At 42.3% G+C, this 20,000-nt stretch overlaps 1 protein-coding gene across 3 annotated transcripts in view; it reads right to left on the reverse strand.

The window, feature by feature from the left end:
• LOC110530783 (unconventional myosin-IXb) overlaps nt 1-20,000 on the reverse strand; it is an 85,216-nt gene that overhangs the window by 37,082 nt on the left and 28,134 nt on the right. For all 3 annotated transcript variants that reach the window (XM_090182862.1, XM_090182863.1, XM_090182861.1), the window contains 4 exons: nt 19,765-19,864; nt 9,470-9,570; nt 929-1,052; nt 299-388 (listed from right to left, as the gene is read on the reverse strand). In XM_090182862.1, the coding sequence (XP_090038988.1) occupies nt 299-388; nt 929-1,052; nt 9,470-9,570; nt 19,765-19,864 (415 nt within the window). The remainder of the gene's footprint in view (nt 1-298; nt 389-928; nt 1,053-9,469; nt 9,571-19,764; nt 19,865-20,000) is intronic.

Here is a 20,000-nt window from a genome sequence, read left to right on the forward strand (position 1 = left end):
CAACAACAACATAGTTACAGCCTAGGAAGGACAACAACAACAACAACAACATAGTTACAGCCTAGGAAGGACAATCTAAATACTTAAGGCCTATAGGATAACACCACAAATAGGTCTGCCAAGCCAACAAGAGCCGCATAAGTCCAAGTTTCTTTGCCCATACATGACCTGAGTGTATCCCCCATGACTAAGTCAGTTTGGATAAAAGTCTCTGCTAAATGGCATGTCAAAAATCTTCAGGTGGTAGCTATAGCAACAGATTGAAGTTTCCCCTGTCATGTGATGTTAGAACCCCTACCTCATCGAGAGTGTAGTGTAGAACTACGGTGTTGTTGGCCATCATTAGTTTCCTCTTCGTCAAAGCCTCCACCAGCAACTCCTGTTTGACCTATAGGAACAGAGCAGACTGTCAGCTGTTTGACCTATAGGAACAGAGCAGACTGTCAGCGGTTTGACCTATAGGAACAGAGCAGACTGTCAGCTGTTTGACCTATAGGAACAGAGCAGACTGTCAGCGGTTTGACCTATAGGAACAGAGCAGACTGTCAGCTGTTTGACCTATAGGAACAGAGCAGACTGTCAGCTGTTTGACCTATAGGAACAGAGCAGACTGTCAGCGGTTTGACCTATAGGAACAGAGCAGACTGTCAGCTGTTTGACCTATAGGAACAGAGCAGACTGTGTACAGGTGGTCCTTTAGCTTGAACAGGTGATATAATGAAGATATTGATTGACTGATTGCTCTAGCTTGAGCAGACGAGACAAATATATTGATTGATTGAGAATGGTTTATTTTCAAATTCAATAAGGCGCCATTATGTAGTATCAATAACAGCTAATGCTGAATTAATTATTTGACAATTTGAAATAGTCATAAATAGACAATACTCAAAATCCATCAGCAAAATAACTAGATGTATTGCTCTACCTCCAGGAGGTCAGACAGGGTATAGAGGACATCTGCTGGCCCCGCCTCCAGCCCCTGGCCGTCTTCTGATTGGCTGTACGTCACGTTGCCCAGGTACAGGATGGCAGAGAGCACAGAGAAGATCCTAAAAGTAACACACAGTTAGGTCACTATACACCTGGGCTGTGCAATACACCTGGGCTGCGCAAAACACCTGGGCTGCGCAATACACCTGGTCTGCGCAATACACCTGGTCTGCGCAATACACCTGGTCTGCGCAATACACCTGGTCTGCGCAATACACCTGGTCTGCGCAATACACCTGGTCTGCGCAATACACCTGGTCTGCGCAATACACCTGGTCTGCGCAATACACCTGGTCTGCGCAATACACCTGGTCTGCGCAATACACCTGGGCTGCGCAATACACCTGGGCTGCGCAATACACCTGGGCTGCGCAATACACCTGGGCTGCGCAATACACCTGGGCTGCGCAATACACCTGGGCTGCGCAATACACCTGGGCTGCGCAATACACCTGGTCTGCGCAATACACCTGGGCTGCGCAATACACCTGGGCCCATATTTACAAAGCATGACAGAGTAGGAACGCTGATCTACGATCTGTTTTGCCTTTTAAATAATAATGATCAGCAGTCCTGCTCTGAAAGTCTTTGTGAATACGTGCCCAGGATTACAGAGCATAGGCTGCACAACAACATACAAGACACAATACCATTGTATTTACTGCTCTCACTGGCTAGTAATGATTAACATGGGTAACCGGGATCCTGAGACTGTCCCGGGAACACTCTTCACATTTCCTGAAAAAATGTAAAATGACAAGACCTGGGAAATGACCTAATTAGCCCCCCAATGTCACACTAATGCAATTCCACACACCCCCAAAATTTGCTACAAATAAACAAAGCACATTATGCAAGCAGGTTGTCATGGAAACCTTTAGCCTAGCGTATTTACTTCACACACAGTGGCCATAAATTCAAAGCAGAAGCATAATTGACACCACCGGACTGCACACGCGATGCAAATACAGTAAATAAACCCTACAGGAAACCCTTACAGTATAGCCTATAAAATAATGTGTTTCTCTGAGCTGTCATTATGACTCTTCAGACGGTCACACATTGGACAGGCCTATATGCATAATTCACTACACAGAGATCTGTCACAGACATGAAGTCTGTTAACAATTCAGAGAGGCACGAGGGAAAATTCTATCTTCTCCTGTCATAGGAGGCTATTTTCCTATCCAGTCCCAATCCCATTGAAAGCCAAAGTCCTGACTCCTGTCTCGCAGGAAAATGCCTAACTTTATTATGTAAATCGCTAAATGCATGTCAAAATATCGCAATACCATTTCCCCCACTTCTCTGCACTGTCTCGTACTTCAGTAGAGAAGGTTAGATATGGATCTTTCTTTAAACAGAGTTGGCCCCTGGTAAGATACTTTGATATTGAAACTATTTCCTCTCTTCATCTCCCCGTTATTCATGAGCCGATCTGCTGTCTGTATAATCCTCAACTAGATGTTGCAAAATAGGAGATATTCTGTCATTTGTTGAAGGAGGTTATCTGGCAAGCTAAGCTACTTTGGTCATTTAACTATTGTTTGACTGCTGTTATAAAGTTTGTATGACTCAACAATGCTATACTGGGTGCGTTCTGTGCGTCCTCTGTGTCGAAATAATTAATTCTGCGCATTTCAGCAGCAGGCTGAGGAACATAATAACGCAAAAAAAAAATTGGAACGTCCTTTTCCAAAATTCACAACAATGTCATTGCCGATCAGAGATAGTTACTCTATCATTACTAAATGTCAGTTTAATTTTGTCTGAACTCTTAAGATGGTGGGGCAGCCAAGCCGACAAGGAGGCGCAGCACCCTTCTTATTTGGAGAGAACCCTGGCATAGTGACCATTTCTTTGTTTTAAACACTTTAAAAAAGGGCACTTACGATTTTGGGGGGTATTTCCAAGAACTCTCGGTATAATTATCAATTATTTCGTGTATTGAAACTTGGTAGATTTTCGGGATAATTTGAATCCCTACTGGGTAGTGGTATAGGTTACTAAATCATCCTCATTTCTAGGGTACCATACATACAGGACATTCATTCACGCAAAACATAATGGTTTACGAGTGTCATGAATTTCCCACTTGGGTGAGGATCAAAGAGAACCCCCCCCCTCTCTCCCACCAGAGAGGAAGGTTGAGGGGAGTGGCCCGGTCCTATGACTTTAATGACCGGTCGTAAACTCTCTGTCTGCACTGCACTGCACTACACACAAAAATCCTTTGTGTGTAGAGAGAGAGAGAGAGACTCTGCCCCAAAACTTTAACATCAAAAGGTTGGACATTGAAACAATATTTTGCACGTAAATTATGTGAGAAATGGATGGTGGGGCTTCAAACAATAATCATGTAAAATCAGTTGTTGTTTTGTGATATCGTTAACTTCTTTGGGACAGGGTGCAGTATTTTCACATCCGGATGAAAAGTGTGTCCAAAGTAAACGGCCCGCTACTCAGACCCAGAAGCTAAGATATGCATATTATTAGTAGATTTGGATAGAAAACACTCTGAAGTTTCGAAAACTGTTTGAATCATGTCTGTGAGTATAACATAACTTATTTGGCAGGCACAACCCCGAGGTCACTCACTTTTCAATGGGTTTTCATTGGGAATCCAGATTTTGAATGGACTTTGCTGCAGTTCCTAACGCTTCCACTGGATGTCAACAGTCTTTAGAAATTGGTTGAGGTAACAGTCTTTAGAAATTGGTTGAAGTAACACTGGTCAGAAAGAGGCTCGAGTCTAGTGTACTCTTTGTTAGAGGCGCGTGACCTGAAAAGCTGGCTCCACTTTGTTTCCCTCCGGTATTGAACACAGATCATCTCGTCTTCAATTTGATTGATTATTTATGTTAAAAAAAAGTTGTATTAGGAAAGTAGTTTGACATGTTTGAACAAAGCGTACAGGTAACTTATGAGACATTTTGTAGTCATGTTACGTGACTTGGAACCAGTGTTTTTTCTGGATCAAACGCGCCAAATTATGTTTAAGGGACATATTGGAGTGCCAACAGAAGAAGCTCGTCAAAGGTAAGGCATGAAATAGATCTTTATTTTTGCGTTTTGTGTCGGGCCTGCAGGGTTGAAATATTATTTTCTCTCTTTGTTTACTGGGGTGCTATCCTCAGATAATAGCATTGTTTGCTTTCGCCGAAAAGCCTTTTTGAAATCTGACATGTTGGCTGGATTCACAACAAGTGTAGCTTTAATTTGGTATCTTGCAAGTGTGATTTCATGAAAGTTTAATAGTAATTTGTTTGAATTTGGCGCTCTGTATTTTCACTGGATTTTGGCCAGTGAAAATATCCCAGAGGTTAAGGACGGTATAACTAAATAACAGTAACTCCACAAATGTATACGCCCCAGTTATCAGATTTACATCTAAATGTTGTGGAACTGATATGATTAAATATGAAACTATTTGTGAGAAGATGAAATGTTATTTTAGCCTTCTAAATTAGATAATTGTTTTTCAAGTCAGTGACCACGCCCACGTGAGCACAAACATTGTGACAACGTGATGGAACCGTCCTCCAAAGAAAGGGCATAAAAGGACTGCTAATGAAGTTTTCATTAGAACAAAACATGCCGGCTTGATGCCGGGTGGTGGAGTGGTTCTAGCTAGACCCTGAATAATCAACCATAGAAACCAGAAATCGTGCAGTGGTGGCTACACTTTGAAATGGTTGCAATTTAAATATAGACCAGTACATTGCTGGGTTGCTACTGGTGTGTAAAATGGTTTAAAACTGCTAGACCAGTATACGTGCAGAGTGAGCTGAATACATGGTCTAAAACTACAAGACCCCTCTGAAACTCGACGAGTGAAGAAGACTAGACTAGGACATGCACCGCCTGCAGCTCTGCATGTAAAGTAGTCTAGAACTTTGACCAAAGACACCAGGAAGATCTTTTCAAACAACCTTTGGAACATCTGATATATCCATTCTAACGAACACTTGCCTGAACAAAGAAAGCCTACTTCTACAACTGAGGACATTGTGACCTCTGGTGGACAACCAGAGACTTACACAATCAGAGACTTTGTCGAACTACTCTCCACAGACGGACCGGGTGATTTCAACAGAGAGATGACAAAGACATACACGCGTAAATATATATATACACATGGCAATTATTTTTCAATGAGCGGTCATTCATATGCAAAGTATTCATATTCCCATGAGCATAGCTTCCACATGTATGTACAATAAGTTGACTCTGTCTTTCCCTCTCCCTTTTCATTGTGTACCAAGCCATCATATCGGGTTGGTCCACTAGGGACTTTTTATCACATTATGTTAGTAATCAACATATAATCTATCCTGAGTGTGTGTTTATGTATTTCTGTGTGATTATTTAGTTAATTAGGTAATAAATAATGAATCCAATGTGTATTGCTGAATCATCATTTAGACTAGGGTGCAGATTTGAAGTCAACAACGTTCAGAATGAGACTGATACGAGGTAAAAATAATGGATGGATAACTAATAGGATAACGATATATTCAGAGTTAATTCGGAAAACGGTAACTTATTAAAACAAACTTTTTCCGTGGTGCCCCAAGATTGCTAATGAGTTAATTGTTCCATGATTAATTTAATCTCGTAATAATTAAAAACAATAGTTAATTGATTTGATAAAATAATAGTCATCACATTAATGGTAGTCAGAAGCTAGAATATAATTACATAAAGATACACCTCTAACAGGTGAGTAACTGAGTTATACTAGAGATATATATACCTCTAACAGGTGAGTAACTGAGTTATACTAGAGATATACCTCTAACAGGTGAGTAACTGGGTTATACTAGAGATATACCTCTAACAGGTGAGTAACTGGGTTATACTAGAGATACAACTCTAACAGGTGAGTAACTGAGTTATATTAGAGATATACCTCTAACAGGTGAGTAACTGGGTTATACCTCTAACAGGTGAGTAACTGAGTTATACTAGAGATATACCTCTAACAGGTGAGTAACTGAGTTATACTAGAGATATACCTCTAACAGGTGAGTAACTGAGTTATACCTCTAACAGGTGAGTAACTGAGTTATACTAGAGATATACCTCTAACAGGTGAGTAACTGAGTTATACCTCTAACAGGTGAGTAACTGAGTTATACTAGAGATATACCTCTAACAGGTGAGTAACTGAGTTATACCTCTAACAGGTGAGTAAAAGGGTTATACCTCTAACAGGTGAGTAACTGAGTTATACTAGAGATATACCTCTAACAGGTGAGTAACTGAGTTATACCTCTAACAGGTGAGTAACTGAGTTATACTAGAGATATACCTCTAACAGGTGAGTAACTGAGTTATACTAGAGATATACCTCTAACAGGTGAGTAACTGAGTTATACCTCTAACAGGTGAGTAACTGAGTTATACTAGAGATATACCTCTAACAGGTGAGTAACTGAGTTATACCTCTAACAGGTGAGTAACTGAGTTATACTAGAGATATACCTCTAACAGGTGAGTAACTGAGTTATACCTCTAACAGGTGAGTAAAAGGGTTATACCTCTAACAGGTGAGTAACTGAGTTATACTAGAGATATACCTCTAACAGGTGAGTAACTGAGTTATACCTCTAACAGGTGAGTAACCGGGTTATACCTCTACCAGGTGAGTAACTGAGTTATACTAGAGATATACCTCTAACAGGTGAGTAACTGAGTTATACTAGAGATATACCTCTAAGGGGTGAGTAATTGAGTTATACTAGAGATACACCTCTAACAGGTGAGTAACTGAGTTATACTAGAGATATACCTCTAACAGGTGAGTAACTGAGTTATACCTCTAACAGGTGAGTAACTGAGTTATACTAGAGATATACCTCTAACAGGTGAGTAACTGAGTTATACTAGAGATATACCTCTAACAGGTGAGTAACTGAGTTATACCTCTAACAGGTGAGTAACTGAGTTATACTAGAGATATACCTCTAACAGGTGAGTAACTGAGTTATACCTCTAACAGGTGAGTAACTGAGTTATACTAGAGATATACCTCTAACAGGTGAGTAACTGAGTTATACCTCTAACAGGTGAGTAAAAGGGTTATACCTCTAACAGGTGAGTAACTGAGTTATACTAGAGATATACCTCTAACAGGTGAGTAACTGAGTTATACCTCTAACAGGTGAGTAACCGGGTTATACCTCTACCAGGTGAGTAACTGAGTTATACTAGAGATATACCTCTAACAGGTGAGTAACCGGGTTATACCTCTAACAGGTGAGTAACTGAGTTATACTAGAGATATACCTCTAAGGGGTGAGTAATTGAGTTATACTAGAGATACACCTCTAACAGGTGAGTAACTGAGTTATACTAGAGATATACCTCTAACAGGTGAGTAACTGAGTTATACCTCTAACAGGTGAGTAACTGAGTTATATTAGAGATATACCTCTAACAGGTGAGTAACTGAGTTATTCTAGAGATATACCTCTAACAGGTGAGTAACTGAGTTATACCTCTAACAGGTGAGTAACTGAGTTATACTAGAGATATACCTCTAACAGGTGAGTAACTGAGTTATACTAGAGATATACCTCTAACAGGTGAGTAACTGAGTTATACCTCTAACAGGTGAGTAACTGAGTTATACTAGAGATATACCTCTAACAGGTGAGTAACTGAGTTATACCTCTAACAGGTGAGTAACTGAGTTATACTAGAGATATACCTCTAACAGGTGAGTAACTGAGTTATACCTCTAACAGGTGAGTAAAAGGGTTATACCTCTAACAGGTGAGTAACTGAGTTATACTAGAGATACACCTCTAACAGGTGAGTAACTGAGTTATTCTAGAGATACACCTCTAACAGGTGAGTAACTGAGTTATACTAGAGATATACCTCTAACAGGTGAGTAACTGAGTTATACCTCTAACAGGTGAGTAAAAGGGTTATACCTCTAACAGGTGAGTAATTGAGTTATACTAGAGATACACCTCTAACAGGTGAGTATCTAAGTTATACTAGAGATATACCTCTAATAGGTGAGTAACTGAGTTATATTAGAGATATACCTCTAACAGGTGAGTAACTGAGTTATACCTCTAACAGGTGAGTAACTGAGTTATACTAGAGATATACCTCTAACAGGTGAGTAACTGAGTTATACTAGAGATACACCTCTAACAGGTGAGTAACTGAGTTATACTAGAGATATACCTCTAACAGGTGAGTAACTGAGTTATACTAGAGATATACCTCTAACAGGTGAGTAACTGAGTTATACTAGAGATATACCTCTAACAGGTGAGTAACTGAGTTATACCTCTAACAGGTGAGTAACTGAGTTATACTAGAGATATACCTCTAACAGGTGAGTAACTGAGTTATACCTCTAACAGGTGAGTAAAAGGGTTATACCTCTAACAGGTGAGTAACTGAGTTATACTAGAGATATACCTCTAACAGGTGAGTAACCGGGTTATACCTCTAACAGGTGAGTAACTGAGTTATACTAGAGATATACCTCTAACAGGTGAGTAACCGGGTTATACCTCTAACAGGTGAGTAACTGAGTTATACTAGAGATATACCTCTAACAGGTGAGTAACCGGGTTATACCTCTAACAGGTGAGTAACTGAGTTATACAATTGATATACCTCTAACAGGTGAGTAATTGGGTTATACTAGAGATATACCTCTAACAGGTGAGTAACTGGGTTATACTAGAGATATACCTCTAACAGGTGAGTAACTGAGTTATACTAGAGATATACCTCTAACAGCTGAGTAACTGGGTTATACTAGAGATATACCTCTAACAGGTCAGTAACTGTGTTATACCTCTAACAGGTGAGTATCTGAGTTATACTAGAGATATACCTCTAACAGGTGAGTAACTGAGTCATACCTCTAACAGGTGAGTAACTGAGTTATACTAGAGATATACCTCTAACAGCTGAGTAACTGAGTTATACTAGAGATATACCTCTAACAGGTGAGTAACTGGGTTATACCTCTAACAGGTGAGTAACTGAGTTATACTAGAGATATACCTCTAACAGGTGAGTAACTGAGTTATACCTCTAACAGGTGAGTTACTGGGTTATACTGGTTCTCTCTCCTACACATGCCAGGCCCCGAGGTCAACATCAGATTCCCGCTACTGTAATGCTCTCTGCATTTCCCCCTGCTACGTCTGACCAGCTCTAACCTGCTGCGGCTAATGGGAGAGAGAGGAGGAATTACTGGATAGTTGTCTGCTGTTACAGGCGTACTGTTTTAGTTCCATGAGCCACGAGGTATGACACCAACTCTTCAGGAAAACGATCAGATCAAGGCTAAAGACATTGAGGTAAGGTTTCTGAGCTATGATAAATAGCTTTTTTAGGGATATTTCGTTCTCTTCTGTCGCTCTCTCTCTGTCCACCTCTCCATCTCTATCTCTCATTCTCCCTCGATCTGTAACCCTACAGTAGCCATACGTACTGTTTCTTGGTGGGGACCAGGAATCCCACCATCTCCATGGCCTGATGAAGCCTCTTGAACTCACGCCTGAGGTCCTCAGCATCTTCTAAATTAAAGTCCTCCTGCAAAGTGATACAGAGCAAGAGAGAGAAAGTGAGTGTGTGAGAGAGAAATAGAGAGAGAGGAGAGCATGAGAGAGGAGAGAGTGTGTGAGTGAGAGAAAGAGAGAGAGAGAGAGGAGAGAGTGTGAGTGAGAGAAAGAGAGAGAGAGGAGAGAGAGTGTGTGAGTGAGAGAAAGAGAGAGAGAGGAGAGAGAGTGTGTGAGTGAGAGAAAGAGAGAGAGAGGAGAGAGAGTGTGTGAGTGAGAGAAAGAGAGAGAGAGGAGAGAGAGTGTGTGAGTGAGAGAAAGAGAGAGAGAGAGGAGAGAGAGTGTGTGAGTGAGAGAAAGAGAGAGAGAGAGGAGAGAGTGTGTGAGTGAGAGAAAGAGAGAGAGAGAGAGGAGAGAGTGTGTGAGTGAGAGAAAGAGAGAGAGAGGAGAGAGTGTGTGAGTGAGAGAAAGAGAGAGAGAGGAGAGAAAGTGTGTGAGTGAGAGAAAGAGAGAGAGAGAGAGAGAGAGTGTGAGTGAGAGAAAGAGAGAGAGAGAGAGAGGAGAGAGAGTGTGTGAGTGAGAGAAAGAGAGAGAGAGGAGAGAGTGTGTGAGTGAGAGAAAGAGAGAGAGAGAGGAGAGAGTGTGTGAGTGAGAGAAAGAGAGAGAGAGAGAGGAGAGAGTGTGTGAGTGAGAGAAAGAGAGAGAGAGGAGAGAGTGTGTGAGTGAGAGAAAGAGAGAGAGAGGAGAGAGAGTGTGTGAGTGAGAGAAAGAGAGAGAGAGAGAGGAGAGAGTGTGAGTGAGAGAAAGAGAGAGAGAAGGAGAGAGGAGAGAGAGTGTGTGAGTGAGAGAAAGAGAGAGAGAGGAGAGAGTGTGTGAGTGAGAGAAAGAGAGAGAGAGAGAGAGAGAGTGTGAGTGAGAGAAAGAGAGAGAGTGAGAGAGAGTGTGTGAGTGAGAGAAAGAGAGAGAGAGGAGAGAGTGTGTGAGTGAGAGAAAGAGAGAGAGAGGAGAGAGAGTGTGTGAGTGAGAGAAAAGAGAGAGAGAGAGAGAGGAGAGAGAGTGTGTGAGTGAGAGAGAGAGAGAGAGTGTGTGAGTGAGAGAAAGAGAGAGAGAGGAGAGAGTGTGTGAGTGAGAGAAAGAGAGAGAGAGAGAGAGAGAGTGTGAGTGAGAGAAAGAGAGAGAGAGGAGAGAGTGTGTGAGTGAGAGAAAGAGAGAGAGAGGAGAGAGTGTGTGAGTGAGAGAAAAGAGAGAGAGAGAGAGAGTGTGTGAGTGAGAGAAAGAGAGAGAGAGGAGAGAGAGTGTGTGAGTGAGAGAAAGAGAGAGAGAGAGAGAGAGGAGAGAGAGTGTGTGAGTGAGAGAAAGAGAGAGAGAGAGAGGAGAGAGTGTGTGAGTGAGAGAAAGAGAGAGAGAGAGAGAGAGTGTGTGAGTGAGAGAAAGAGAGAGAGAGAGAGAGTGTGTGAGTGAGAGAAAGAGAGAGAGAGGAGAGAGAGTGGGTGAGTGAGAGAAAGAGAGAGAGAGAGTGTGAGTGAGAGAAAGAGAGAGAGAGGAGAGAGAGTGTGTGAGTGAGAGAAAGAGAGAGAGAGGAGAGAGTGTGTGAGTGAGAGAAAGAGAGAGAGAGGAGAGAGTGTGAGTGAGAGAAAGAGAGAGAGAGGGAGGAGGAGTTAGTGAGAGAAAGAGAGAGAGAGGAGAGAGAGTGTGTGAGTGAGAGAAGAGAGAGAGGAGAGAGAGAGTGTGAGTGAGAGAAAGAGAGAGAGAGAGAGAGAGAGGAGAGAGAGTGTGTGAGTGAGAGAAAGAGAGAGGAGAGAGAGAGAGTGTGTGAGTGAGAGAAAGAGAGAGAGAGGAGAGAGAGTGTGTGAGTGAGAGAAAGAGAGAGAGAGGAGAGAGAGTGTGTGAGTGAGAGAAAGAGAGAGAGGAGAGAGAGGAGAGCGGAGGAGAGAAGAGAGAGAGAGAGAGAGAGATGTGAGTGAGAGGAAAGAGAGAGAGAGGAGAGAGGAGTGTGTGAGTGAGAGAAAGAGAGAGAGAGGAGAGAGTGTGTGAGTGAGAGAAAAGAGAGAGAGAGGAGGAGTGTTAGTGAGAGAAAGAGAGAGAGAGGAGAGAGAGTGTGTGAGTGAGAGGAAAGAGAGAGAGGAGAGAAGAGTGTGTGAGTGAGAGAAAGAGAGAGAGAGAGAGAGAGAGGAGGAGAGAGTGTGTGGAGTGGAGAGAGAAAAGAGAGAGAGAGGAGAGAGAGTGTGTGAGTGAGAGAAAGAGAGAGAGAGGAGAGAGGACAGAGTGTGTGAGTGAGAGAAAGAGAGAGAGAGGACAGAGAGTGTGTGAGTGAGAGAAAGAGAGAGAGAGTGTGTGAGTGAGAGAAAGAGAGAGAGAGAGGAGAGAGTGAGTGAGAGAAAGAGAGAGAGAGGAGAGAGTGTGAGTGAGAGAAAGAGAGAGAGGAGAGAGTGTGTGAGTGAGAGAAAGAGAGAGAGGAGAGAGAGTGTGTGAGTGAGAGAAAGAGAGAGAGGAGAGAGAGAGTGTGAGTGAGAGAAAGAGAGAGAGGAGAGAGAGAGAGTGTGTGAGTGAGAGAAAGAGAGAGAGGAGAGAGAGTGTGTGAGTGAGAGAAAGAGAGAGAGAGGAGAGAGAGTGTGTGAGTGAGAGAAAGAGAGAGAGGAGAGAGAGAGAGTGTGTGAGTGAGAGAAAGAGAGAGAGAGAGACAGAGAGTGTGTGAGTGAGAGAAGAGAGAGAGAGTGTGTGAGTGAGAGAAAGAGAGAGAGAGAGAGGAGAGAGTGAGTGAGAGAAAGAGAGAGAGAGGGAGAGAGTGTGAGTGAGAGAGAAAGAGAGAGAGAGAGAGAGAGAGTGTGTGAGTGAGAGTGTGTCTGTGACTGACAGTGTACCTCTTGGAGGTGTGTTGTTTTCAGGCTCAGTGTGTGTCTGGGTTTACATTGGTGTACATAACCCATTAGGACAGGGGTTCCCAAACTGTTTTAGTCCACAACCCCATTTTGATATCTGAAAATTCTCATGACCCCAACCATGTGAAAAAAAGTATGTATTTACAGCCAATGTTTCCTTGTTTTATTTGGGGCTATGGCAGTCAATTGCAAAACATTTTAACAAAACATTCTATATATATTTATCCTCCGGACTTCGACATTGCTCATCCTAATATTTCTATATTTCTTAATTCCATTATTTTACTTTTAGATTTGTGTGTATTGTTGTGAATTGTTAGATATTACTGCACTGTTGAAGCTAGGAACACAAGCGTGTGTTACACCCGCAATAACATCTGCTAAATATGTGTATGCGACCAATAAAATTAGATTTGATAGTAAACTATCACTATATGCGAAAGCATAAGAAGCTTTTATCTGATAGCCTGCACCATCTGCACCAGCAGGGGTGCAGTTAGCATATTTCAACCCTGCAGGCGCTACACAAATCGCTGAAATAAAATATAAAACATGCATTACCTTTGACGAGTTTCTTTTGTTGGCACTCCAATATGTCCCATAAACATCACAATTGGTCCTTTTGTTCGATTAATTCCGTCCATATATATCCAAAATGTCCATTTATAAAGCTTGTTTGATCCAGAAAAAAACAGCTTACAAAAAGCGCAACATCACTACAAAATATTTCAAAAGTTGCCTATAAACTTTGCCAAAATATTTCAAACTAGTTTTGTAATACAACTTTAGGTATTTTTAAACGTTAATAATCGATCAAATTGTAGACGGGGCAATCTGTGTTCAATACAGGAATGAAAACAAACCAGCGCCACTTTTCACGTCTTGCGCAACTCACAAAAGTGTACCCAGTTGGCCTACTTCTTCATTGCACAAAGGAATAACCTCAACCAAATTCCAAAGACTGGTGACATCCAGTGGAAGCAAAACAGGTTCCTAAGAAATATCCCTTGGCAATAACAATTCAGGGAACAGAGAGAGGCAAAAATAATAATAATTCTGAACAGTTAGTCCTCAGGGTTTTGCCTGCTACATAAGTTATACTCACAGACATGATTCAAACAGTTTTAGAAACTTATGTTTTCTATCCAAATCTATGAATAATATGCATATCTTATATTCTTGGCATGAGTAGCAGGAAGTTGAAATTGGGCATTCATTTTGAATGGAATTCCAAGTTAGGAACTTTGACATCATGATTTCACCTTGTTTTTTTCCCGAGCTCTCAGTTGTCTTGAAAGCACGTTTTTCTCACCCCCACTAATGAGATGGGTGTGTTTGATGCATGTCGCGTCGGAACTTCTCAAAATCAGGGGGCGTGGTCAACAGTGCGCACCTCATCTCTGCCTAGTTAAATTTAAAAAAAAGATATATCTATCGTCACTTCCAACCTGGATGGATATTTGGTTTTAATGCAGACGAGAGCACTTCTGAATCCAGCTTCACACAGACATGAGCTGGCGAAGGTGACCATGAGTTTTACTGCTCTGAAGGAGACTTGAGTCAGGAACCAAAACTCTTCCGTAGTGACCCGTGAATGCATTGTCTGCAGCATTCAGTCACCACTCGACAGGCCGCACTTGAATGTTGCACTTGAATCGCAATGATTCACGGTAAAGTTCAATCATTTTAATTTAGATTTTTAAGGTTAACCACATTACAATGATTGTCATATCAGCCGACCCCACAAGCGGTTACAACCCCGAGTTCGGTAACCACTGCATTAGAACCTCCACCAACACTGTTCAGAATGACAGAAATCACATTTAGATTATGGTAATGCATCTTAACAGAACATGTAACTCATGTAATGAAGCAGCCAATAAAATGTAATTTTCAAACATTTGTCAAAATGCAATTTGATGGAAAAACACCATTCTAAACAGCGCGCCTGACAGCGGTTCCAGATGTGACAGAGATGAAAATCTCTGTTAGGAGGATCTAAAGACGTATCAACTACTTTGGGTTGCTAATATGAGTAGGATTGTGCCTTTGGCTTCTGGACAACGAAATAAAGTTGATATAAAAACCGATATAACAGGAGAGAAATGTCATAGCGGTGAGTCCAATAGTGTCACGAACGTTGATGTAAGAATTGGACCAAAATGCAGCGTGGTTTGGTTCCATTATCTTTTTTTAGAAGTGAAACACACAGAAAACAATAAAGTGCAAAACGAAACGTGAAGCTAATGCAGTACTCAAGGCAACTATACACAAACAAGATCCCACAACAAACAGATGGGAAAAGGCTGCCTAAATATGATCCCCAATCAGAGACAACGATAGACAGCTGCCTCTGATTGGGAACCATACCAGGCCAACTTAGAAATAAAGAAACTAGAATGCCCACTCTAGTCACACCCCGACCTAACCAAAATAGAGAATGAAGGATCTCTAAGGTCAGGGCGTGACAAATAGGGAAGTAAATGGGAGAATTTTATTTGCCAAAATTATATAATTTCTCCTGCCTATACATAAATAAAAACAAATATTAAAATTAGTTCACCAGAAAGCTTAGCCTAGACTTTCCTTGGCTCATAGCGCTCTAGCAACTCCGTGTGGCGGACCGGGTTGACTTCGGTCCTCAGTTGAGCGGCGTTTCCTCCGACACATTGGTGCGGCGGGCTTCCGGGTTAAGCCGGCGGATGTTAAGAAGCGCGGTTTGGCGGGACGCATTTCGGAGGACGCATGACTCGACCTTCACCTCCCGAGCCCGTTGGGAAGTTGCAGCGATGAGACACGATCGAAATTGGGGCTTAAAAGGAGGTAACATTTTTAAAAACAACTATAGTTCCTCACAGTAAGCTATTTGAAAAATATTTCCAACAATCTCCCCTCGATAATCACCTATTCTCAATGTGAAAGAGCAATGGAAGTTATAGGCCTACTGCTTCATTGGCCTATTGGATAGCAGTTCCATTCGCTCACTTCTTTCAGTGGTGGAAAAAGTACCACATTTTAACTAAAAGAAAAGTAGAATACCAAAAGTGAAAGTGAACATCACCCAGTAAAATACTACAAAAGTTAAAGTATAAATAATTTCTAATTCTCCTTATATTAAGCAAACTAGGCGGTACCATTTTCTTCTTTTTAAAAACAAATGGACAGCCAGGTGGCGCACTCCAACACTCAGACATAATTTACAAACTAAGTGTTTAGTGAGTCCACCAGATCAGAGGCAGTAGGGATGACCAGGGATGTTCTCTGTTTAGTGAGTCCACCAGATCAGGGGCAGTAGGGATGACCAGGGATGTTCTCTGTTTAATGAGTCCATCAGATCAGAGGCAGTAGGGATGACCAGGGATGTTCTCTGTTTAATGAGTCCACCAGATCAGAGGCAGTAGGGATGACCAGGGATGTTCTCTGTTTAGTGAGTCCACCAGATCAGAGGCAGTAGGGATGACCAGGGATGTTCTCTGTTTAATGAGTCCACCAGATCAGAGGCAGTAGGGATGACCAGGGATGTTCTCTGTTTAGTGAGTCAACCAGATCAGAGGCAGTAGGGATTACCAGGGATGTTCTCTGTTTAGTGAGTCCACCAGATCAGAGGCAGTAGGGATGACCAGGGATGTTCTCTGTTTAATGAGTCCATCAGATCAGAGGCAGTAGGGATGACCAGGGATGTTCTCTGTTTAGTGAGTCCTCCAGATCAGAGGCAGTAGGGATGACCAGGGATGTTCTCTGTTTAGTGAGTCCTCCAGATCAGAGGCAGTAGGGATGACCAGGGATGTTCTCTGTTTAGTGAGTCCACCAGATCAGAGGCAGTAGGGATGACCAGGGATGTTCTCTGTTTAATGAGTCCATCAGATCAGAGGCAGTAGGGATGACCAGGGATGTTCTCTGTTTAATGAGTCCATCAGATCAGAGGCAGTAGGGATGTTCTCTGTTTAGTGAGTCCACCAGATCAGAGGCAGTAGGGATGACCAGGGATGTTCTCTGTTTAATGAGTCCTCCAGATCAGAGGCAGTAGGGATGACCAGGGATGTGCTCTTGATAAATAAGACAATTTTCCTGTCCTGCTAAGCATTCAAAATGTAACACATACTTGTGGGTGTCAGGGAAAATGTTTGGAATAAAAAGTACATTATTTCCTTTAGGAATGTAGTGAAGTAAAAGTTAAAGTAAAGTATAGTACAGATAGCACCAAAAAAAACTACTTAAGTAGTACTTTCAAGTATTTTTTACACCAGTGAGTTCTTTAGCCAATGGATCCCGGCGTATGAATGTGTCCATATGGCGGAGGCTGGGGATCTCGCATTAGCTTCTTATCATTTTAATTCAGATTTTTACGATTAAACCACATCAAATCAAATCAAATCTTATCAAATCAAATTTTATTTGTCACATACACATGGTTAGCAGATGTTAATGCGAGTGTAGCGAAATGCTTGTGCTTCTAGTTCCGACAATGCAGTAATAACCAACAAGTAATCTAACTAACAATTCCAAAACTACTGTCTTGTACACAGTGTAAGGGGATAAAGAATATGTACATAAGGATATATGAATGAGTGATGGTACAGAGCAGCATAGGCAAGATACAGTAGATGGTATCGAGTACAGTATGTACAGATGAGATGAGTATGTAAACAAAGTGGCATAGTTTAAAGTGGCTAGTGATACATGTATTACATAAGGATACAGTCGATGATATAGAGTACAGTATATACGTATGCATATGAGATGAATAATGTAGGGTAAGTAACATTATATAAGGTAGCATTGTTTAAAGTGGCTAGTGATATATTTACATCATTTCCCATCAATTCCCATTATTAAAGTGGCTGGAGTTGAGTCAGTGTCAGTGTGTTGGCAGCAGCCACTCAATGTTAGTGGTGGCTGTTTAACAGTCTGATGGCCTTGAGATAGAAGCTGTTTTTCAGTCTCTCGGTCCCAGCTTTGATGCACCTGTACTGACCTCGCCTTCTGGATGATAGCGGGGTGAACAGGCAGTGGCTCGGGTGGTTGATGTCCTTGATGATCTTTATGGCCTTCCTGTGACATCGGGTGGTGTAGGTGTCCTGGAGGGCAGGTAGTTTGACCCCGGTGATGCGTTGTGCAGACCTCACCACCCTCTGGAGAGCCTTACGGTTGAGGGCGGAGCAGTTGCCGTACCAGGCGGTGATACAGCCCGCCAGGATGCTCTCGATTGTGCATCTGTAGAAGTTTGTGAGTGCTTTTGGTGACAAGCCAAATTTCTTCAGCCTCCTGAGGTTGAAGAGGCGCTGCTGCGCCTTCTTCACAATGCTGTCTGTGTGAGTGGACCAATTCAGTTTGTCTGTGATGTGTATGCCGAGGAACTTAAAACTTGCTACCCTCTCCACTACTGTTCCATCGATGTGGATAGGGGGGTGTTCCCTCTGCTGTTTCCTGAAGTCCACAATCATCTCCTTAGTTTTGTTGACGTTGAGTGTGAGGTTGTTTTCCTGACACCACACTCCGAGGGCCCTCACCTCCTCCCTGTAGGCCGTCTCGTCGTTGTTGGTAATCAAGCCTACCACTGTTGTGTCGTCCGCAAACTTGATGATTGAGTTGGAGGCGTGCGTGGCCACGCAGTCGTGGGTGAACAGGGAGTACAGGAGAGGGCTCAGAACGCACCCTTGTGGGGCCCCAGTGTTGAGGATCAGCGGGGAGGAGATGTTGTTGCCTACCCTCACCACCTGGGGGCGGCCCGTCAGGAAGTCCAGTACCCAGTTGCACAGGGCGGGGTCGAGACCCAGGGTCTCGAGCTTGATGACGAGCTTGGAGGGAACTATGGTGTTGAATGCCGAGCTGTAGTCAATGAACAGCATTCTCACATAGGTATTCCTCTTGTCCAGATGGGTTAGGGCAGTGTGCAGTGTGGTTGAGATTGCATCGTCTGTGGACCTATTTGGGCGGTAAGCAAATTGGAGTGGGTCTAGGGTGTCAGGTAGGGTGGAGGTGATATGGTCCTTGACTAGTCTCTCAAAGCACTTCATGATGACGGAAGTGAGTGCTACGGGGCGGTAGTCGTTTAGCTCACATGCCAACGATTTTGAGAAACAAATATTTTTTTTAAATTTATTTAAATGAAACTGTTTCCGCGAAAACGTGCACATGAAAATCATAACTGGCACGCAGACTGGTGGAAATTAAATCAATTGTAAGTTTTCCTCAAGCTTGAAACTCTTGCGCCACATAATGACGTCTTTATTAAAATAACTACCTCCACGTTTCCATGGTGGGATTTTGCCTATAGGCTACTTTGAAGCAAGACATGCCTCACAATATGAAATAAAACAGTCAGGTTTCAAAACAAATAAGTATGTTTTAAAAATACATACTTCCTGTTATCTGCACTTGAATTGTGAATGGTGCGCTTCAATTACCAGTTGAGAAATAAAAATAGTAGCTCTTTTTTTAATCATGCACCACAATTGTTTTTAACACGCAATCGCATTTTAGAATTGTTGTGCAATGAGTGGGCTTCTAAAAGCATGTTTAACTCCAGCTGCAAGAGGAGCATTAGGAGAAATCCCTCTCAAAATAAATCTCTGTATGCTGTGCGTGTGATAGTTGTGTTGGACAAATATAAAGATACATGATGACTAATGAAAAGAAACACAATTTATTTACACTATATTATCCAAATTAACCTATTGATCGATAAGCATGACGGTCGAATGTATTTCCATCGATAAATAAAAAGTATTATTTTACAATGGGATGTTTTTCACCTGGTCATTGTGGCAACAGTAACAGTTTCATTTATCAGCTTTTCATTTTATTTTATTTTTTATTTTTTTTTATTTTTTTTTTAAATCGGCCAAAAGATGGCAAATCCCCGGTGTGCGTAGTCTTCAGGCTCAGTGTGGGTGGGTGTGTGTGTGTGTGTGTGTGTGTTTACCTGTTGTATGTATGCGTAGTCTTCGGGCTCAGTGTGGGTGGGTGTGTGTGTCTGTGTGTGTGTGTGTCTGTGTGTGTTTACCTGTTGTAGGTATGCGTAGTCTTCGGGCTCAGTGTGGGTGTGTGTGTGTGTTTACCTGTTGTAGGTATGCGTAGTCTTCGGGCTAGGTGTGGGTGTGTGTGTGTGTGTGTGTGTGTTTACCTGTTGTAGGTATGCGTAGTCTTCGGGCTCAGTGTGGGTGTGTGTGTGTGTGTGTGTGTGTGTGTGTACCTGTTGTAGGTATGCATAGTCTTCGGGCTCAGTGTGTGTGTGTGTGTGTGTGTGTGTGTGTGTGTGTGTGTGTGTGTGTGTTTACCTGTTGTAGGTATGCGTAGTCTTCGGGCTCAGTGTGTGTGTGTGTGTGTGTGTGTGTGTGTGTGTTTACCTGTTGTAGGTATGCGTAGTCTTCAGGATGCAGCAGACTGAACTCTCTCTGCTCCTCCTTGGACGCTCCCACCAGCAGGTAGTAGAACACGTGGTAGTTCCTAAAGGTCAAGGGTCAGAGGTTAAACTCTACTTGAGGACCAGGGAAAACTACAGGCCTCAGTTACAGACTCGTAGTCAGGTAATGTAGTCAGGAACAACTTAGGGTTCCAGTCGTAGACTGTTAATCATTAGTGT

The sequence above is a fragment of the Oncorhynchus mykiss genome, chromosome 8, assembly GCF_057628025.1.
Source record: "Oncorhynchus mykiss isolate SJ-2025 chromosome 8, ASM5762802v1, whole genome shotgun sequence".
Taxonomy (NCBI): Eukaryota; Metazoa; Chordata; class Actinopteri; order Salmoniformes; family Salmonidae; genus Oncorhynchus; species Oncorhynchus mykiss.